We start from the raw sequence: 24,011 nt of genomic DNA on the forward strand, positions 1-24,011 counted from the left end.
GCGATAAAACGCACGCCGGACTTGTAGGGGCGCGCGTTCGGTGCATGCATGGCCCAGTTTGTCGTGCAAGCTCCGGAAGTGGTGAGGCCAGTTCCTCAGGCTCTCGACCACTATGGGCGGGTAGGAGCGCTGGTGCTGCTCGGTGGTTCGGTGGAGCGCAGGGGCCGCTTCAGTCTGCTCGACCTCCGGGTCCCGTTGCGGCGGGGGTGAGGAGGGAGCGGTGCTGGTGGCGGCGTATGACCGCTGCGGGCTCTGCAACGCCTCGTACGACGTCGGCGTTGTGGAGTTTGTTCGGTGGGTAGGCGGGTAATACACGTCGCTCCTACCCTCGATCGGCCTCGGAGAGCTGCCCCTGGATGGGGTGCGCGAGACGGAGTGCGGGGTGGAGCGCGAGGTGTCGGCTCTCACCGGGGAGGCGGTTGGTGAGCGAGGGGGCTGCACATACCTCTCCACTGGAGATATCCGGGGGGCTGGTGTGGAGGCCCGTTGCGGCGGTGACGGTCCGGCTCTGAGCCGCTTTTCCTCGGACGTCACGTCGTCCTCCGAGGAGTTCCGGTAGCCTCTGGGTCGGCGGTGGCCGGTTCGGCCTCCCGGGAGCGGGCCTGGGCAATCTCCCTGGATTCCCGCGGCAGGCCCCGGGCGGGGCTCGGCGGCATTCGCCTGCCTGGGCTGGCCGCGAGCGGTGGCGGCGGAGGTGTGGGCGCTGGAGTGCGCTTGGGTGGGCCTTCCGATAGGCCGGTATGCTGCGTGGCTCGGAGGGATCGACTCGTACGAGTATTCGTCGTCGTCCGACATTGTTGGTGTGTTGGGGGTAGGTGGTGAAAAGTTCGATGGGCGGCACTGCTCGAGGCGAATATCCACTTTCGCGGGTATTCTGATACGCACTGGCACAATTCACACACAAAAGCGTCTTATCGCGGGTAGGTGGCAAACAACTGTGCGAGAGCGAGATAGCTCTTCGCGGCGCGGGACTCAACGCTTGCGCGGAGTCAGTAGCAGCGTCGCGGCGAATCGAGGCGCGTGAGGGTAGCAGTCGGGCAGGAGGTCTACGACGCTTTACGCGGAGCCACTCGTGCGCACGACTACCCGCTGCTAACGCGACAAAACTCGAAACTGCGTTGAAAAAAACTCGAAAAATTATCATTGGGCAGAGATAGGTATTTTCTAAGAGTGAATTTTTATTCTAGATCTACAGTTTGGTAATTACACAGAGTATTTATTATCCAAGAGAACAGTGCCTTTTTGATGGAAAATTACCCTGACCTCTTTACATAGCGGGCTTATAATCCCGAGGTCACGTAGACGTTGAGTTTTGAATAGACGTTGATGACCTAAAGGACCGGACAGAATATTTATCTCGCTTTTGTCTTGTCTTTTACTGTGTACATTGTTCAATGGACATTTAAACACTGCCAATGTAGGTTTTACAATGTTTATAAAAGAATTGAAAGATTTTCGTGAGTAGGTAAGTAGTTTTTTGGGAGATATTTTATGGCATTGGATGCCTGTAAATAATATAAAAATGAAATAAAATTGTGATAGATAATATAGAGTTTGGAAGACACATTAGGTTACTGTTTTAATCAAATCAAATATTTCATTATACAGGGTGTTGATTTCAATACTCGCCATATTTATTTAGGTGATATATTATGACTTACATAAACGCATTATCCACCAAAAAATAAATTACAAACGAAAGTGGAATTTTTAGCGAATATTTTCCGTGCAACATCAACTGTACTATGGCTCGCAATAATGCAATACGTTTACTGTGGCACGGGCACCCATCGAGCTACGCGGATCGCTCGCTTATCGTGTTGGATAGTCTACTGAAGGATACGTAAAGTTGGTAGTGTAAATAGGTATTTTTCTTTGACTAACTAAAGTTAAAGTTCGTTTTAAATTAGTTTGCTGTTTCCTATGTGTGTGTGAGTGTATTGGAGCGCTTTCCGCCACTACCTACCGCGACGGCGGGAGTAGGTATTTTCTACACAAAATTACCAGATTATTCACTTCCTACATTAAAAAGGAATGTCCTTTAAGTTTAGAGCTAGAGCTAGGTACTTACCGATGCGACTTCAGATGCGTTTCCACGTGCCCTCCCGTAACAGTACTTAAACCATGTTTACGTATCTACTCACGAGCACTGTACGTATGGTTAGGCATATTCCTAACACTCGCTCACTATTACCACACTCACTATCACACGTTCACACACTAACTACTCAAAACCGCACGAGAAAACAATCAAAAATCGCAAATTTGCAATTAGAAAAGCACATTCGATGACTGAAGATCTTTGTTAACTAAAGATCCGTCCTATCATAATTAATGCTCTTATAGCCAGCTTCCAAAATACTCAAATGCAAATGATTTGTAGTAGCTCAATCGTTATTATTAAAACGATAAGAATATCAATACATTTTGATAGTTATTTCGTGTAAGTAATGAAATTAAGTTCATTTAAAATAATCACGAACATGATGATGAATTATTTTATGTAAGTTATGAAGAATGGAAGTTTAACCTGAACCTAACTAACAGCCTAACAGTCGTTCAGGGAATTTAAATTAAACGCCGATAGAAATTAAATTACGTTATTATTTTAAAATAAATTTTTACAGAGATAGAACACGGTAACGGTAGTAAGAAGTTTATGTACTAGAAAACATTTATCAAGCAGAGAGGAAGAGAAAAGTTGATGTTACAAGGCAAGAAATAAAGAAATAGCGATTGAGTACTAGGAATTCTAAATACGAGCTAGATTTCGCGGAGCGTGCGCGCAGCCTCTCGGCGTGGGAAGCAAAATCGGACTGATGAATGGAGAAAATCGGTGATCCACGATTGAGCGCCGATGACGCCCGAAACACGAAGATGAGCGAAGTATGTATTGTTTCAGTGCGAGCCCGATATCCGTGCGGCGGTATTATTGTATTTAAATGAAAGAAGTGCTAAATGATAGAAATTTTGTTTAGATACTGAAATCAATCGAGTTTAAAAACAAAATCTTGTCTTATCTCCTATCGAAAGTGAAGGAACAAGAGTTTGCCAGTGTGTTATTTCTAGGTGTTCAGTTTGCGGTAAGTTAAGTTTTATTTTAATAATTACTATCGTAAAGACGTAAAAGTTATTAAGGTAGAGAGCTAGAAATGTAAGGAATAACGAACCTGTATGAAAGAGCATTATTGTCATCTGTTTACAGTACTTTTGAATGATAAGTAACTAGGTACAAGCTTATCACACACATAAAAGCATGGTTTAAATTAAAAAAAGATGTAGGTTCTGTAAAATTTTTTATTTTGCGGAAGGAAGCAAATTCGTGTAAAAGATTTTTTTATTAAAGACCTACTTATTTAATTAGTTTTTAGAACAAAAAATAAACTCGTAACGTGATAAGGTGTAAGTAACTAATTTACTCATTACATTTTTAGGGTAGATTTGGATTAAGCTCCGTCCAGTAGTCGTCTTTGAACTCACAGCTGATTGTGGCTGATAGTTGACTGACTCATGGGCGAGCGCGGGTAATGGGGCGCGGGACGGGGGGCGCAGCGTTTGCCCGGGTCACCGGGTGAGCGCCGCGTGCCGTTTGCGTTGGGGGACTATTCTGCACTGTAGTGGTCGATTATGGAAATCGTAGATATTTAAAATATAATTAAAAAAAAATTTGAAGTCAGTTTTTTTGCTGATTCGTGATCAGAATAAGCTACTTAATCAACTCCCTAAATATGGCGGGTATTGAAATCAACACCCTGTACATATTTTATTTTTTATCTCGCAATTCTTTTCATTTCGTTAACATAGGTTTTTAATATTATTAGTTGGAACTTTTAAAGTTATTAATAAAATAAACTTAGTTTTTACAGCGTTCTTTGTGATATTATTATAATGTATTTATGTCTATGAGATATGTCCAATAGAGAGAATGAACCATTGAATGAATTGGTTTTATTTCGCATTATAAGAAAATACGGCTTTATAAAATGTATATCTATCTAAACTTGGAAATAGACCCTTACAGCCAGTCAGGTCACCTAAGGCCCATCATCAGGATTTAAACCTATTTACAGAATTGTTTCTTTCTTATTTTATTTTTAAAAATTAGCTAATCCTGTATTGCTTGAAACTCAGTAAGGAGCTTTTTTCTAAATGTGTCTACACATTACAAGGAAAATTCTCGTATAATTATTTTGACACAAACGAGCACTTGAAATATTTACCCAACAGTCCCTTAGCAAATTCATAATAGTAACGTCTTTGAGATCCTTCAAATGCCGTCACACCATTAAATGCTCGTGATATTCTATCAACTTCGTACATTATCCCTTCGTCCACGCAAACATTAGGACTATTAAAATGTAATCGTGGCCCAATATCCTTCGATAATTAGGGATGGTTCTCATCACGCCCGTTCGCCCGTCTTATGTGAAGCCTTTAATCTTTTGCTCTGGAGCAGAACATTTGAGTTCAGCCAGTATAAACATAATCTTAAACTATTTTCACTATTAATATTGCAATACACTGTAGTAGGTACAGAAATTATCAAGTCATGGATCTTATCGACCAAAATTAAACCGTATATTTTAGTCCCTGATTGGTAAATTGCAAATACTTATTTTAACATAATAATTACCTACAGAAGCAGGCCTATAAAATCACTGCCTCATGAATAACATATTATACAACAAGAGTGCGACTGTGAAATGAAAATATACACGTCTGTGAAAGCACACTTTTCACAGAAAATAGAGAAAAAAAAAAAAAAAAAAAAAAAATGAAAAAACATTTATTCAGTATCTTTTAAGTTAACATAATTGTTGCAAGTGGCTGGGGTCTCCTTTTAAGTATAATACCTGTGTTAGGAGGCCCCGCTCTTTCTTAAAGTTACAAAGATACATAATTATGTTAAACAAGCCACAAAAACTCACAAGTACGTATTACTAGAACTAGAACAACGCTAGATATCTTTATAGTTTTGGTTACATTCAATAGTTTTGGTTACATTCACTAGTTTTATAAACAAACAGCTACTTATTTCATAATAAGGTATTTTTCAAAAGTAAGGTAAGGCTATGTGACACTGTGTGTGTGTGTGTGTGTGTGTGTGTGTGTGTGTGTGTGTGTGTGTGTGTGTGTGTGTGTGTGGGTATATATGTGTGCGTGATGGGTAGCCCTACGAGTAAAATCTTGGGATCGGTGCAATTAAGACCACTACTCCAAACACGGACAAATGCATGTGGTTCTTGGGATCAGAATGAAATTTAGTCCGTCACAGATCGTCGCAAATTACAGCCCATATGTCACTCTAGGTCACGAACAACAGTAAAGGAAAGTTTCATCAAAAACCGTTCAGCAGCGTTCGAGTAACAAACATGTTAACATCCAGACATCCATACAAACCTTCGCATTTATAACATTAGTAAGATTCAATGATCACTGTTTTTAATTAATTTCTCAATTTCATCATAAGTTTTTGTTAGAAGCCAGTTTTGTAGTATGTTCTTACATTTATATTGTGTCTCGACATGTATATTTAGGGTTTTGTTAATCTTATTGTAAATTTCAGCGGATTTCGCAGTAAACTGTCTTTTTGCATAAGCCGTTTTTACGTGAGCCATAGGTGCTACACTCAGGATTCTTCTTTTATTTTGAGTATTTGGGTTAAAGGGTAAGTTTCTGTGAAGTTTTAAAATAGCTTGTAAGACGTAAAGCTTTCTTACAGATAAGAGGCCGCTTTGGGAGTATAGTTCGTCTGTTGGAAACCTGTATCGTTTAAAAAAGATAACTTTTAGCAAGGATCTATGCGCCCGTTCAAGTTCTAAAAATTTGATTTTAGTGGTTCCACCCCAGACTGGAATGCAGTAGTTTAGGACCGATTGAGCCAGTGATTTATATACTTGTTTCAATAAGACTGAGTCGGCAACGTGTCTCAGAGTTTTAAACACCCATAAAAGCTTACGGGTTCTGCCTATTAATAAGTCTATATGTGCATGCCACGTAAGGCGTTGATCGACCATTACTCCAAGGTACTTAATTTTATCTACTTTATCTATGGCTTTATAGAGACATAGATATTTTAGGAACCTTTGCACTATGACCTCTTTGCAAAAATTTGCGGCTCATCCCTGCCAAAGCTTTCAGAGGCTTGCAAGTTATATTGAGTCCCCCAAAAAAATTCACTCTCTGATTGGGTCTCTGGTATCGCTGTCAAAGCCAACTGAGTTAACAACATAGTCCTCTGCTTTTATAGTTCCGTATTCAAAGTGCCAGTGGGACCTCAGTACAAAAATTCTGCTGCCTGTCGATGTCCGTCCATTTTTGAACGGACAGTTTGTAAGTAAAGCAGATAGTGAAATTTTTCGTACTGTTTGTAGTAATTTCTTGTTTCGGTCCAAGTAACCAAAATTGTGTATACAGCTTTTCGTGCGTGAGTCAGACTCACGATTAACCGTTTTGTGATAAATTCACAACTGCATATTTTATGATTGTTAGAAGCAGTGATTCGTTATAAAGACAAAATACACAAAAGGCATCTAAGACAAAAGAAAATGTTCAGAACTAAAAGTGAAGGATGAATAATAAGCATGATGTTAAAAGGAACGAAAGTTACAATAACATTGTCGACGAACATCTGCCGAAACTGCGGGGCTGGATTTTATATTGTTCAATAGAAATTTCGACATATAAACATTTCATTTTCTTTCTTTCATTTTTCCATTTCTTTTTGTCAAATATTGTGTAGATAGAGTGAATATTCGTCTTATAGTCAACGTTATGAGACTAGGACAATTTTATACAAAGAATCCATTTTACAAAATGTTTTGTGATATTATCTTATCTTCAAATTTATTAACCAGCATTCAGAGTGTTTCTGAGTATTTCTCAAAAAAAATGTACATTTTGAAAAAAAAAAGTGTGCTTTGAAACAGTTCAAAAGTTTTATATTTATAAATCATCACACAAAAAAAACACACACACAATTTTGAAGTATGAATATTAATCTTTAAGATAACGAAGAATTATAGCTATAATCCTACTTATTACCAAATATTTAGATATTTTAAAAATAGTCCTTTTTTACCTTTCATACAAAAACCTGTTTGCCACCCTAGCTTTTTCATGTATTTTTGTTTCATAAAATGCGATACGTAACTAAATTATTGTAAATTTCTTTGTATTATCGTTCTACAGTAATCGCAGTTTCTGTATCAAATTGATTTTCTATGGGGTGTCATAATGAATTGGCAATTTAAAGCAAAAAAACAAAATGAGTCGCTCTCATTTACTATTTCGTTATTTACTCTTTAGTTACGATTTATTTCTACTTTCCCATGGTTTCTGAACAATTCCGTATTTATTTTACACAGACAACAATAGCTGCACTCTGAATGGCTGTTGGCCTGACGTCTCCGCCATTACATCTATCGCGAAAATTAGTGAAAACGTGTGTGTTTTGTGGGATTACTTTTTCGTAACAGGCAGTAAAATCAGCGATTTTATATAGAACGGTAAGTCTTCGTTTAACCATTTTTTGTAATACGTGTGGTACGAACATTTAGTAAGCTTTTATATTTGCTGTTACAAATTTTATAAAAAAAATACTTGTTTCTGATCTCATTTTGTCTAATATTTCGTTACGTTTTTTACGAATTTCGTTACGTTACGAAAAAGTACAACATAATGCTGAGTGTATACTGTTATTACCTGACTAAGCATAGTAATATTCACTACTTAATTTATTTAAAAAAATATAGAGCGTTAATAACAAAAGGATTGGATACTATCTGCTTTACAGAAGTGCCACCAGCAAAAAATTATCAAATCATTTAGATTACGTTTTTATGTGATTACTTCTTTTGTTTTTTTAGGAATGCCGCCAAAAACCAATGCCGAAAGGCAGAAAGCTTACAGAGAACGACTCAAAATGGATAAACATGATGGAACAAAAATAATTTTATTAAAATAGTATGAATGATTACTCCCTTATTTTATTTCTAACCCCTTAATATTACCCCGTATTTGGGTGCATACTTACAAATATTTCGAATTGAATAAATGAAGAGCATTCACAATATTTCGCCAATGTATAACAAGCCTTATGGCCTTACTATTTCGTTACTACCGTTTCGTTACGTACATTTTTTTTGAGAAATACTCTTCTACAAGATTTGTTTGTAATAAATATGATTGACAAAATCTCGGAATATCACTGAATTTTCTTTGACAAAATCCTTATTTGGCTTAGGACTGGTTAGTTCACTGTAACAACACCTGCTTAATTCACCGATCCATCACTTATATTCTCGAGTCTCTCTTTAGAAATACGGAAAGATATTGTTAATCAAGTATCATTCATCATTTTGTTACCAGGTGTACGATGCATTCCAGAAACCTACAAATCATAAGGATTTATTCGGAGAAATTGCTTGAAAAAAAATCCCTTCTATTAAACTGAACTAGAGCAAGAATGAACTTATACAAATTGATTCCTATTTTATAGGGAAGCCCGTAAGTTTCGCGCTAGTAGAATCCTTACATGTGTCAAAAATTCCTTGCAGTTTTATAAGTGGGTCTCAGCATTAGCCTAAATACTTAGATTAATAAAACCTAGATAGATAGTCAGTGCACGAAAGGTGAGGCAGATTTTAGTAAGCCAGAATGGCTTACCCGTAAACGTCACTTGAACTGTCAAAGTGAAAAATAGGTAAACACGTCCGACAAATTTTAATTAATTATGACGGTTTGTGCAGTGAAAGGGTGTCTGAATACTTCAGATAAAAGAAAGAAAGTGACCAGTGTTACATTTCACAAGTAAGTACTACAATTCGACGAGTATTTTACTTGAATTTGGTTTTCAAAAATTAAATACGGCAATGATACCAGTAACAAGAAAATAAATTTCCCATTTGTTCGCCGTAAAAATACACTTCCTTTTTTATAAACTCGAGATTTTTAAGTCCATTTATCTTATTGTAATTAGGTACGTACCTACATCTTATTTTTGGTTATTACGTTTTTTTTAGCGTTGCATTTCAAACTAAATTTTTAATTTCTATTTTAGTTTACATTTTTAATAAGCTTTAAAAATTATTTGTATTCAGACGCTGAACTAAATCTAAATTAGGGTGCATTACTAGAAAAAGATGTCTGTTAAAAAAATATTTGGTACCTTTTCAGGTTACCCTCTAACCCTCAAGTCGCTTCTAAATGGATCGATAAAATTAGATCAAACCGCAATGACAGGACGTGGATGCCATCCAAAAACTCAAAAATTTGCTCAATTCATTTCAATGACTCGGACAAATATACTACTAAAGGTGGATTATGTAGACTACGTGAAGGAGCAGTTCCTACAAAGGTACCTCACTATTCAATCCTTGCTATTGATCACTAGTTTTCCTAGTACGTAATATTTGGTACTAGGTTATTGTACGTAATCCAGTTATCCTACTAATCCTATTAATAATATTATAAATACAAAAGTTTGTATGGATTAATTATTACATGACGGATTTATTAACCGTTTTACAATCCTTTTACCGTAAATTTGTCTGTTGTTTTTCAGAATATGCCCATTTGTACAATAACACTGCACAACAGCATTTTTGTTGCATGGAATGTTTTTTATGGATCTAGCTGCATTTTCTACCCTGATTCCAAATCTGTACTCAGATTTTCGCTAGCAGCTCTACTTTTTGAGATGTGAAGAGTAGCTATTTTTATCAAAAAAACATGGTTTCCTGTCATATAACAATTTCTTTAACTATGTAATTAGAACAAAACTTTCTTTTATGTGACTTTTTTGAATGAGTTCGAGTGTTACTACTATTCTGGATAATCCAACAGTATTCAGCCATCATACTTTTACTCCAATAGCCCTGGTACCGCTCTTTTATAGCGCAAATATCCCGATGAAAGCGTTCTCACTGCTCCTCGCTTAAATCTCCAAGATTTTCAGGAATTCGATCAAGGTGGCTATGAAGGAGATACATCTTAATGCTCATGTTGTATTCAAGTTGCTGAAAGTATAGTACTAACTGATTGACGTGGTCAGGAAAATTGAAGGACTACTTATTTCCCAAAAAGTTTTTTACGAACCAAACAAACTCATTCCAGGCATTTTTTTTCAGCGTTCGTCATACTTTCAGTAAAATTTACATCGTTTATAATTTTTTTAAGTTGTGGTCCATCGAAAATTTCACATTTTAACTTCTCAACACTCAATTTTCGTAACGATCCATGCGTTGAACATTTTCATGCGGACGTACTGTAGTCCAGTACCTGAAATGTACATGGTTGGGGTTTTAGTGTATCAGTTGAACGCAGGACAGGTCTAGTAACTGACAGCACATTAGAATAAACCCGCTTAGAATGATTTGAGCGGTTAATTCCTGTTATGTATACAACGCAGAAATAACAGTCGTCGTGGTGGTTTGACGGTTCCCGCCAAATCATAGGACTAATAAGGTTCAAGGGATCCCTCTTGTTATTTTTCCATAATCGTAAAGACTCCACACACGTTTTACACACTATATTCGGTATCCAGGGCTTGTTATTTGTTTCCAACAGCCGTTGAAAGTACTCCAAATAGGCATTTTTCACGAAGTCTGACACATTTAAACGGGATTTTTTGAATGTATATCTGCCACAAATGTGACAAATCTATTTGGATTGTTTACACAGGTCCTTCTAGACGAAGTCATTGCAAAAATAGAAACAGAAACTAGTAAGACGTTGACGATAGCGATATCAGCAGTCAAATGGAGAGTACATTTTAAGAGGGTACCTGTATCTCAAAAACTAGAGCTGCTAGAAAAAATCTGAGGGTAGATTTAAAATCAGCGAGCCTAAATTAGTAAACAACAAGTGAAAAATCTTATGCAACAAAAAAAAAGTTCGATTTTGTTGTGCAGTGTAATTAATGATGACGTGGAGGAAGACAACCAACCCGTTAGTTTTTTTTTTTTTTAATGGCAACCAAACCTCTGTTAAGGTTTCTTTATGCCAATGTCGATTGTTATTGTTATTGTTATTTTTATATATTTTTTTTGTCTTCAGCACTTTTTGAGTTTTTATTTTTATATTGTTATAATGTTAAAATGTTATTTTATACTTATTTATCACCTCACTGCACTTTGAGAACACAAAACAACACCAGATTTATGCAGTAAAATACATTAAATAATAAATTAAAACCATTAAAATAACTTCCCGTTCAGCTACCCTCCACGAAATTCCACTTTCTCCTTTTTTGGTTTAAATTGACATTTAGTGTGGAAATGCTTTTCGACCACTTTTCGACTGGTTTGCGATTAAAATGTGCACTTTGTCAGACCTCCTCCTTCTCAGTATTCATCGCGTTAACTTTTTTTATATTATGGCACTAAGATTTTTCTCACACTAAGTGACGTAAATTATACTAACTGATACTAACATAAATTACATAATATTATATCAATTTTTTTTTTTTTTATATTTATTGAATTGTATTTTATTAATTAATTTACACCGTTCGGCTATTGTAGATTCAATTTTATATTTAACGAGATTTATACAGAGTGGAATTTTGTAATGCCCCCTGGAGGGAAAGTACTCTTAATACTGTAGATAGGAAATTATACTCATTATTTTTGAAAAGAAATAAAAATGCATTTAATTATTTCTAAAAATTGTGGTAGCATTACACAATTCTACCCTGTATATACCTAGCTTATTTACCTACCCTTAAACAATAATAAAATTAACATATCTATTTTAGGGTACCTCGGTTGGTGATTCAGAGGCATCGATGACTCCTGATATGAATCCGATATTTGAAACGCCAAGAAAAGCATTATTACGAAGGAAGCTTAACAAAACGCTATTACGTGTAGAAAGAAAGAATAGACAGATAAAAACAATTAAACAAAAAAACCGTCGACTATTGAAAAGAACTACCAATCTCCGTAATGTGTTAAAGATATTGCAAACAAAAAGATATATTGACAATGACATTTCAAATATTTTATCAGAAAATGTTTTGGCAGCAGAACTTTACAATAGCTTAGTTAAAAAACGTAAAAGTCAAAAGCGCCCTATGCCGAAATACACACGAGAATTCAGAAAGTTTTGCCTCACTTTGCATTTTTATTCGCCACGAGCGTATGCATATGTACGAAAAACATTTGATACTTGTCTTCCTCACCCAAAGACAATTTATAATTGGTGTCAGTCTATAAATGGTTCTCCAGGATTGACTGTTGAGGCGTTTGAAATTTTAAAAACAAAAGTACAGGGTAGTGAAAAAAAAATTTTGTGCACTTTAATTGCTGACGAAATGGCTATACGAAGTCAGAATTTAAAAGGAGGTCATGGTCGAGTGGATATTGGCACAGGGACAACCGATTCCACCACAAAAGCTAGAGAAGCATATACTTTTATGCTTGTTTGTCTTAACGAACACTGGAAATTGCCGTTAGGATACTTTTTAATTGACAGCATAACGGGAATACAAAAAGCCAACCTTATAAAAATGTGCCTCACAAAGTGTGAAGAGATAGGCGTAAAAGTCGTAGCCATAACATTTGACGCTCATAGTACTAATAAGTCAGCCATGGAATTATTAGGATGACAAATAAAAAACGCACATGACTTGAAAACGACTTTCAAGCATCCTTCGGCCAATTACCATGTAGCCGTATTTCTGGACCCAATACATATGTTCAAATTAGTACGTAATCATTTCGAAGACAAAGGTGAATTTCTAGACCATAATGAAAATAAAGTCTGCTGGAATTTTTTGACCAAATTAAATTTACTTCAAGAAAAGGAAGGATTACACATTGCCAATAAATTAACTAGAAAACATCTCGAGTTTAGAAATTCCATTATGAAGGTTAAGCTAGCCTCCCAACTTTTAAGCAGAAGTATTGCAATCGCACTGCAATTTTGCAGGCAAGAATTATAATTGGAAGATTTTAAAGACAGTCAGGGTACCGAAGAGTTTTTAATGATCTATAATAATTTATTTGATGTCTTTAATTCTCGAAGTTTAATGCAGCATGGTTTTAATCATCCTCTTTCAAAATCAAATAAAAGTGAAATTTTTGAATTTTTAGATGAAGCCAAAAATTATATATTAAATTTGCACATAAAAACAACCAGAAAACGCAAATACAATGGAAATGATAACGCTATAAATTTAAAAATAAAAAGCTTTGAAACAGCCGTGGAAGTTAAATGTTCACCTGGTTTTAAAGGACTGCTTGTGTGTATCGAAAGTTTAAAGTATTTATATACAACTTTAGTAGAAGACACACAAGAACTGAATTATATTTGTACTTACAGGTTCAGCCAGGACCATATTGAGTTGTTGTTTGGGTCTATCAGGATGCATGGTGGCCATAATGATAACCCGAATGCTCTTCAATTTAAAGGCATATATAAAAAACTTCTTTGTCATATGGAATTGCAAGTAGGTAGTACTGGAAATTGCGTGCCTTTGGAAAATATACCCATACTAACTTGTTCATCAGCATTGACATGTATTAATTTGACATCAGCTTCAGAAAGATTCGATGAAGCGGATGAAGAATTAGTAAGTTATATCAATGAAACCCCAACTGCCGATGACATTGAGTTTGAAATTGCTTCAAATACGTATGATGATCCGAATTTTAAAAATCATATTGTCGCATATATAGCTGGAAATGTTGTAAGAAGTGTAATTCAAAAAAATAAATGCGATTTTTGCAAAGATAATATGGTTGCAAAAGAAAAGCAATGGTACCATAAGTTAGTCTCTATGAGGGATCGAGGCGGATTAATTTATGCATCACACGATGTGTACGTAATATGCAATACAGCTGAAACTTATTTAAGGAATTACATTAAAAATAATTCCATAGTAGACTCAGAAAAAAAGTTAACTCTCAAAATAATACCTTTGCTTAAAATTACCTTTCCCAATGTAACTGATCACATAAATGCTCAACATCATGATACAAATTTAGTACGACTTGTAGTTGAGCAATACTTAAAAATCCGACTTTTTTACGAATCCAAAAAAGATAACATTAAGCAATTTTTATACTCAAAGCGTAACCTGCTAAGGAAACAATTACAGCGGCAAGGACATTAAAACTTTTTTTTAGTTAGTTTCTATGAAATTTGCAACTTCTTTTTTTCGAATAGACTGAAATTTAGTAGCTATCTTATTAAATGTAATTCCAGCTGATGTGCAATTCGGTATCACGGTAAAGTTCACGCGCTAACAATGACGAAACAACGGATTTATTAAAAAGATGATTTTCGTTCGTCGTCCAGTCGCGTTGCAGTTGAAAATTTTTAGCGCTATCGGGGCTCTGATTCTGCTACTATGGCCACTTGTATTCTGTAGACCACTCAACTCCTCAATGACTTACAGCTATTATATTATTATTCGTTCGTTCGTTTCAGCCAAATGACGTCCACTGCTGGATAAAGGCCTCCCCAAGGATTTCCATAACGACCCGTCCTACGCCTATATTATTTGGACATTTTACACTGTGCCTACCTAGTATAACATTGCACTGCATTTTTAATTATCATAAAAACTCTTTGGTTAATCTGGCTTTTGCTGGCCATCTTTTCCTTTTTAATTTCGGATTTTTGCATTCGGGAACTTTTATTTTTTGTTACTTTTCCAGTTAAAAATATTATTAAAATTTATTGTACTGGTGTCCATTTTATTAAAATGGAGAAAATATATTAAATTCGTATAGATGCTTCTTTACAGCACTTGCCAAATGTTTGTCTCAAGCGCCCGCGGGGCAAAAAAATAATGAGAAGTAAAGGCTCCATAAGAGCATTTAATTTATTTGTAGGATATGTGTAACGATAAATGTTTTTAATTGAAAATTATAAATAATTACCGGTTATTATTAATAATTACCGACAGTCGAGGTAAAAGTAATTATTAATCACATATATCAGTAATTATTTAGTAATTTAACCTTAGTTCAAATATTATAATAGAGAACACCGGATCGGTGCGGCGGGGGTGGCCCTTCGCCTATTAAGTTTTATACATATGTATAGCCTGACCAGGAACATAAAAACCCTCGCCATGTTGCGGAAAACTAATGGTACTAATTTATTTTAATGGCAACAGTAACTGAAAACTTCATTGACATGTCACCTTGCATGTCAGTCTATTGCTGTCAAAGTGTAAACAAACTTTATTTTAAATGTGCGCAATTGATTTTGTGAATTAAATTGCTAAAATCTTTTTATAGTCGTGAAAGAAAAGTGGTTCACAATGTGTTAAAGTATTTGTCGAAGAGAAATACTAAGGGTTCGGACAATATTTTCATTGAATAATTTTTCCGACAAGGGTGTCAAATTGACTGACATGTTTATCGTATAGTACAGTCCACTATGAAAATTAGCTGTGGTTTGTTTCAACTACCTATTTTAAAGTTTTTTGTCACTTTCTAAGTGTTGAATTTTATGGAATTGGGAAAGAAGTACCGAGTTTGAAGCGTTCATGAGCAGACATTGCAGTTGAATATTCAAGTTCTGAATTTGATATTGATGAATAATAAAATAAATCCTACTAGCTCGATTGATGTTTTCATTTAATTTATTTAAACCAGGTTACCTATAATAATATTTTTCGTTAATTCATGAAAATATCAAATTAGCCCGTAATCCTGAATCCTGATACATAAAGTTAGCCTATTAATTTTACACAGGTACGACTGTACTCAGTGTTGCACTATCAAATGCAATTGACGCGCCTCTATGCCAGGGTTTTTATGTTCCTGGTCAGGCTATACATAAATTATTAATTCACACATTGACCAAATCATGAGGTAATTATTCATAATTTTCACATTTACCGTAACGTATTATACAAATGAAAATATTTTTTATTGTAATTCTACACTAGTCAAGCTCAAGTCATGTGCGTTTTTATGGGTACCAGATAACAGATATTAACACACTTGTTTTTTTTTAAATGTAGGTACATAATGTTATAGAAACACACCCAGAATAATTATTTTTAAACTTTTGCGTTGCATAATTGAATTAATTTATACAGGTAATATTTCAATGTTATCTATCCGGGTATCGCGTTAAAACCTGTTTAAATTAATTCAACACCCAGACTAATCAAATAAGTTCACCCACACAAATATTTGTACTGTGCGGGAATCAACCCCACAACCTCTGACATAGGTCTCCGATTCGAAACACTATACCAAATGTTTTTTTTTCTGGGCTCTTATTAAGGGCTTTTACATTATGGGCAAGAAGGTTGTTTAAAAATGTCTTTATGTCTTTATTTAACTTGCGATGTTTATTAAATAAGGTCCTTACCTATGAAATTATTTTTCTTTTTTTTTTTCTTCAATATTCATTAGTACCTAAATAATTTCTTTCATATAATTTTCAAAACAAAATTTGAATCTGTAGTTCCTTAAAAAATCGCAAAAATTTTAGTATGGAAAAAAACATTTTTCGTGGAATTTTCACTACAAAACGCTTATTTCAAGTTTTACAACATAATTTTTTAACTGAAGTTTTAGTTTTGTTATTTACTGTGAATTTAATAAATAAGTTAGTACATGATACGTTTTGTTGTTGTAAATAATTTAAAACTTATTAAAAATCTCCCTACTTTCGGGTAAATCGCCTTCATTGTCCACACTCCCCAAAAAAGATGACACTAATGACATAAGATTTTTGCCTCACTCTTGACGAAGCGTTTGTATGAAGACTATCCATCTAGGTTTTATTAATCTAAGCCTAAATATTAGTCGGAGCTACATTAAACTTTCTAGAAAAATAGGAAAAGTTAGTTGCGAGCTCTCCAAAAACAAATTCATTATTTATACCTTCATTCAAATAAACTATAAATTACACAAGTATTGCTATAATATAGGTCAACAAAAACTCCTTTCAGTTCCCAAAGCCCACTCTGAAGAAACATAGGGAAACATTATTTCTTTCTAATTTCCCAAATGAAAAGTCGGCAAATGTTTACTTGCAAAAATAATATGACCAGGAATTTCTTTAGTATGTCTTGCCGTTGACACAATCAACAAAAGTATTATGTATTTCTGCGTCGCTCGAATTAAAACTGTTTTTCAATTGAACTTCGACATAATACTGCACACGAAATATCCATGTCGACAAAATTTAATCAACTCAGTTCGACACGTCACTGCCAGAAAAAACATTTTTGGTTATTGCAAAACGTTAGACACTCTGCGGTGTAAAATATTTCACGTTTCGCTTTTTCGTCGCTTTTTATTGACACGTGAAAACTTTTTATTTAGTATTATCCTATTTAGTTTTTTTTTTTAATGAAATGGCTGTGGAAACCAGATCACATATTAATATGAACAGATACCTAAGCAATTTAAACCATTTCAAAATGCAAATTAACAGGCCTCTATTTCTGACTGCTGATTGTTTTTGATTTATTCCAATTGATTGTATTGACCCTGGCTGGTCAGTGCAACGATTCAGAACGTACGCGATGTTCAATTTGACCGTACTGACCTAGCTTTACCAGGTCAAATTAAAATGTTGTTAGAAGAACTTACCACTAAAAAGAAGGTCAAATAGCTAACTTAAAGAAAATGTGACTTGCGCAGTTTTCAAAATCGACATCAGCAATAGACTTTTTATTTGACGCTCCAAAGATAATACGAGGAAAACCTTCGTCACATCGGAAAAATGATAAAAACGACCCAAAATTAAATGATTTCAAACACAGATTCTTTGCGCCCACCGAGTCGGCAAAAATGGACCGAAGTGGGTACAGTCGACGGCAAAAAATACTTGGCCACTTTTCGACCTTATCCTGGCGGCTTGAGAATGATGAAACGGTCAAATTATCTCTTTTGACTGTACAAAGTAAGCTAAAGACAATTTAATCGTCAGGGGAAAATGTTCGGGAATCGATCCCTCGTGATGCGAAATTGAATAAGTTGGGTTCGATCGGCGCAGTGCGCGGGATTAGTGATGATTTCTGTGGGAAATTTGATAATATTTGCCAGGTTTGAATGAAAATAATTGTAAGTAATTAATTCCATTCTAAGAAGGGTTGCTTTTTGTTCTCACAGCCTAGAAAAGCGTAAGCTGCTCAAATGAAAGTTTCTTTACTTTTAATTTAAGAGCTTTCAATTTTGAAACATCGATCCCTGTGGAAATATCATTGCATTTGAACAACGCATAGCCTCTTGAAATTTCAAGTCATAAAATCCTGTTGTAAAAATATTACCATATTTACAATCACCGCGTTTCTTATTAAAATGGTCGACACCAGTAAAGAAAGGTAAATGAAATAACCATAAACTCGTAATGGTTGCGGTAATATTTTCCGTTATTGCAAACCTGATCCTTTGCCGGATTAGACCGTAGATAAAAAAGTAATGGTGGGCCATTCGGCGGGCACCCGACAAATGGGGAAGAAATTTGGCCCAAACTGGGCGATTATTGCCCATTCTGTTACTTGACCATGTTTGGTTTAGCACTTTGTTCGATGATGCGATTTGAACTTAAATTGCGGCAATACCGATGATTCCTGAATCTTGTTCACATTTTACTAAATTGCCGGAATTATTCTTGCACTTATTATGCTGCTAATAAGGCCCGATTCAATCAAATTTCTATTCATAACTCCTGGTATAGCTGGCAAATTGACAGTTTCAGGATGGGAAATAATTATGTCAAAATGTCGAATATCTGACGATTTATTCTGAGATTAATATTTACTCTTGTTTGGTCGAATCCACCCTTAGTTGCTAAGCTGCTCCTCTGGTTTAAACCTCTCTTACCCTACCCTATGTTTGGTTTTTAAATGTCTACAAAAATCTGACTAGGTCCCTAAGCTGGATAAGACTATCTACTATAGAGCCAAAAGCTGCTTACGCCCATGGTTACATAATCTGGACCCTAAACGTACCCATTATTCAAAAACAAAAACATTAATTAAGTATTATTAGATATGTCTTTATTATCCCTTGACTAATAAATGAGCGGAAGCTTTACGTTGAAAGCACACCAAAAGTGCATGAAAGCACACCAAAAGTACTCGCTTTCAAACAACGAGGGTCTGTGTACAAGTACATTATTGGAGAATAAAGTTTCATAAGACGGACGGTCACAATATAGTAACGTTCAGTGTGTAATAGATGCAGTGAAATAAACGACAAAAACAGGCGCCTGTCGCTAAGTTGTTATTGTTACGTGCACAGAGTTAGATTCTCTTGTAGCTGCAATTTACTCATCGAAAATGAAGTCAAAAAGTTAAGGTAAGAATAGCCAGTTCTTGTGTGGTTGAGGATTCCGAGTGAAGTTTGCTTCCACCTTCAGCCATATAAATCTGGTTTAAGCATATAAATTATACAGGGTGTTAGGTAAATGGGTATATAAGCCGACACTAGCCCATGTCAACATAGGCATATAAATGGTATGGTGAAGTCAGAAATTTGATATCATGATTTTATTTTTTTTAATTTTCATACAAAATAAATTTTATAAAATCCGATTAGTATGAAAATTAAAATAATTAAAATGAAGATATCAATTTTCTGACTTCATTATACCATTTATATGACCATGTTAACATGGGCTAGTGTCGGCTCATATACCCATTTACCTAACACCCTGTATAATCATATAAATTCTTGGCAAGCCAAAAACTTCCTCGTGGTGGATTTAGGGAAATTACTTTTTTACAACTAGTAATGACCAAATTCATGAGCGGTGCTACTGTATTTTATTTAATTGTTTTAAAGTTTATTAGAAAAATAATGAACGAAATGCAACAATAACAAAACAGATTGGATCAAAGGATTTTAATGATTACATTTCCGACTTCTTTGTGAAATTTGATTTTGCAGTTATTACTTATTATTATTCTGTGGTTATGGTTAGATATTTTAAAGAATTTAATGAGCTTAATAAATAACGATTTGAATTTTAAAGAATTTAATGAGCTTAAATAACGACGTGAATGCTGTAGAAACTGGCCAAGTGCGAGTTGGACTCGTGCACCGGCCATTTCGGACAAACTTGTAGGTAATATGTAAATGGTTTGTTGCTGAAACTGAAGATTTTGGGCAAAAAAAATCTCTTGTTGTATATCTTAATATTCAGTATAAAATATTGTTATAGCGCTATAATGGCAACATCATATTATGTGAACAACTGTCAATGGCTAGCACGTTTTATGAATAGTACAGCCTGGTGACACAGACTGACGGACGTTTACATCGGGTACGGAACCCTAAAAATGATCGTGAAATCACAATTCGCAAACGTCAGTTTGATGACGTTATCAGATCGCTCGTGGCAACACACGTCCGACTGAATTTCCGATGGCAGGTACTTCTGAAAAAGAGAGCTTTATGAATTTTGCCGGTAATTATTCAAAATTCGTTTACAAAACGTTTTCAAATGTCCATTTCATTGCTGTGTTGTTGTATGAAAATATTTTCCAGTACTTTCTAACCATTAAGCCTTAATTAATATTTAACTGTGTTCCCACTTGGTATGTTTCGATTCCGGTTATTTGCCAGAAAATAAAAATGTAGAAGGTGTAACAGTAAGCTAATAGAATATAAGCTTAAGCCTAAGCACAGACCACAGACTTTTAGTTGGCCGATTTGGGACTAATTTTAATTTGTATGAAGAATCAACCGATAGCAAATCGGTGTAATGTGAGCACTTCCATACATGCCCATACTGATTAACTGCCCGACTAAACTACTAATCGGCTGACGAAAAATCGGTGGTCTGCGCCTAGGCTAATACTTGGACTCAGTACGAGTCCATGCTCGTTAAGTAGCGGTTCAATTAAAGACCTCTATTTTTTAAATAGTTTAACGATGTTGACTAATAGATGGTGTTGTCCACAGCATCCTCTTCGCCGACATTTGCGGATTCACCTCCCTATCGGACCAATGCACGGCTGAGGAGCTGGTGCGCCTGCTGAACGAGCTCTTCGCACGGTAAGTTTCAAATACCATACTACTTTAACATGTTTTTGTACACGGTCACCAATTAAAAGGTCACAAAAATACCTAACTTTTTTGCGGAAATTCATTATTGTGGTTCAAAGTAGGAAATTTAAATTTTAGAAGTAACGAGGCTACCTATTCAGTCTAAAGCTTACAATACTGTTCATCTCAATGAAAAGTATTGGAAGCAAAAACAACATGGCAGAGTTTGCTTAAATTATGAAACGTGTACTGAAAGCTATGAAACGTGCCACTCAAAGAACTCACAAGTCACTTGCTGTTAAAAACAAAAGATCCGTGGTTGAGTTAGAATCTCCACTTACTTTAGGGCTTTTATTATTTTTTCAATAAATAATCATTGGTTATAACAATTTTATGTACCTATTCTATTACTTACAAAATATTTCAGTTTGAATCTTTAGTTCAAATATTCTCTTTACTAATTTAATTGCCAATTAAATCGTTTCCTAACACTTTAAACGTATTTATGTTGAGTTATTAAAAAACTCACGTGCAAATACGCCGGAATTTTCACTCCCTCGGGTCCGCGAGCGAATATTGTTGAAGCCGAAAACTCTGTTATTGCTTTATTATTATATTTTTACCGTGTTAATATTCAGAGCGTGTTTCCTTCATTATACTAATGCCCTTATATCCGTGGGCTTAACACGTTTTCGATACAAACCAAGGTAACAAAGTTATTGCGAAAAATCGCTTTTGCTTTTGCGGTCCATTTAATTTTGCAAATTTTAATAAACAACGCTGTTTGCGTAAAGAAATACGGAGGGTCTTCACATACAATTTTATTGGCATTTTATATGCTAATCATATCACGTATATTTAGTTTTAAAATATAAGTAATTATAGCGTCGGTCAAAAAGAAGCATACGAGTAACATTATAAGGTACGATGTCCATTGACCATTGACCAACGCGCGTCATACATATATGGCCTTAAAGAAAATAGTACCTATGTGTTTTATTAACAGTTCTTAGAGTCGCAATTGCTTTCAACAAGTTACGACTGATTAACTGACATTTCAATCCGGATAGCGCGAGCATGCGTCGGAAGCCGGTCGGCTCCGAGCGTATTCCAGCGGATACGTGCGCAGAAACGCCAATTCTAACTAATTTCTACGCTGCGCTGCGCGCCGACTCGCGCCGGTCAATGTGATTCCTTTCTTCAAGTTCAAGCAATTCAATGTCATTACGTGACATTTTTTTCATACAGTTTTTTCGTATTTTTACAGTTTTTAATTGCAATTTATACTTAAATAACTCCAAAAAAGAAGCGTAGGATCATTAGTTGAGAATATAGTGCCATACTTTATGAAACAACTTGAAAATTCGCGATTTGAAAAATATCTGGAAAAGGAAGACGCAATTGGGTCGGAAGCCGAATATGTTCCTGTAAACATCGTTCTGGAGCAAAGTGACCATGATTCGGAAGCCGAAGAAAGTGTTTTTGAAGATAAAGGACCAATTGACGAGAATCAGTCAGAAAGTGAAAATGACGGTCCACCTTTATGCCAAACAATAAATGCCCTGACAGCCAATAAAAAATACAAAAGTTTCACCACTGCCAGTTTTCTAAAATAATAGGTTACCGACGTGTGATAGGTTTTTTTAAATTGGTTATTATTTAAACTATAATAAAAATTACAAATTTTGGTATAATTTGTTGATTTAAATTTATTTGTTTGCGATTATCGATCTCATCTCTACTTTTTTGATTTTTATTACTACATATAATTTAACAGCAAGTTCTGCATTAAAAATGATATTTAGAGTTTATATTATATTTCATTTTAATTTAATTTTTCTATGTACTAATAATCTGTTTTTAAAGATTGTGGTATGCTACCTTATCTAGTTTCTATGCTACTGTCTTGATACGGTAGCGGCCTCTCAGACCGCACGTCACCAGTTACGTTACACAAAAACCATGTCACCAGTTAAAGGTTAAAATACTTAAATAATATGATCGTTGGTATCGCTTTAATAAGGGTTCCTTGTCAGGACTACGGAACCCTAAAAATGGACTGCAAAATTTTACTATTTTTCTATTTCTTTCGCCATTTCATTTAATGGAATTTTAATGCTTTATACTTACATGTTTACAAGAATGACATTCATTGAATCTCAGTGTTGTACGTACCTACCTAATCTTTCATTTAACCCGTACTTTAGAAGGCTGACGGAAAATCCTAATTCTACTTAGTTTATGTGTACCCAAGGACGGCGATTACAGCGCGGATAAAGGGGCATTATCGCACGTAACACGGTACATTAAGGTGCGCCCACACTAAAGACATTCGGCCGAGCACTCAACGGACATTCGCAAGAATCCAGGAAAACCGTCACAAGTGTTCTTTAATGAAATCTAAGAAAACATGCAGTTCCAATTCTAGAAAAGGTTAAAACATTATTTATTTTAAATAACATTTCGCGGTTCTCGGGATCTTATTATTTGTTCAAGCCTGAACACACAAAAGTATAAAGAAGTTAAAACTGTTAGCTCTCCCACTTAACCTTTGCTCCCCTTAAGGCTCTTCAAAGTTTCAGGTTAAGAAAATATTATTATCACCATTTATTATGCACATAATAGTATTTTGCGAATTATTTTTCCTTAAAAGGAAAGGAAACACAGGAAAAAATGACTTATGATGAATTTTATTAGTATTTGGCATAAAAATTAGTGACCCTGCGCGCGTGTAAATTTCATTGACCCAATTCATTAATAACATTATCCAACGAATGCTCGCCACACGCTCGGTCGTATATTCAACGTATACACGTATCGTGATACAGCTTTACCAGCTGTCTGCCGTAACTCACTTTAATCCCAGTGACGAAACGCTAACAAATTTCCCCAATAACATAAGCGGGAAAATTGTAAGCATTGATTTATACTCAACCCCGCAATATTTCATAAGCCCGAAATATACAGCCACGTTATTCTGTACTAGTGGTGATCGACTTACGTAGATCTTGCCTCGATATCGACATTTTGATT

At 35.4% G+C, this 24,011-nt stretch overlaps 1 protein-coding gene across 1 annotated transcript in view; it reads left to right on the forward strand.

Moving 5' to 3' along the window:
• Positions 1–24,011, forward strand: part of LOC135086780 (adenylate cyclase type 6-like) — a 385,929-nt gene that overhangs the window by 324,753 nt on the left and 37,165 nt on the right. The window contains exon 14 of the mRNA XM_063981571.1: positions 20,895–20,987. Coding sequence (XP_063837641.1) covers positions 20,895–20,987 — 93 coding nt within the window. The remainder of the gene's footprint in view (positions 1–20,894; positions 20,988–24,011) is intronic.

This window comes from Ostrinia nubilalis, chromosome Z (assembly GCF_963855985.1).
Source record: "Ostrinia nubilalis chromosome Z, ilOstNubi1.1, whole genome shotgun sequence".
NCBI lineage: Eukaryota > Metazoa > Arthropoda > Insecta > Lepidoptera > Crambidae > Ostrinia > Ostrinia nubilalis.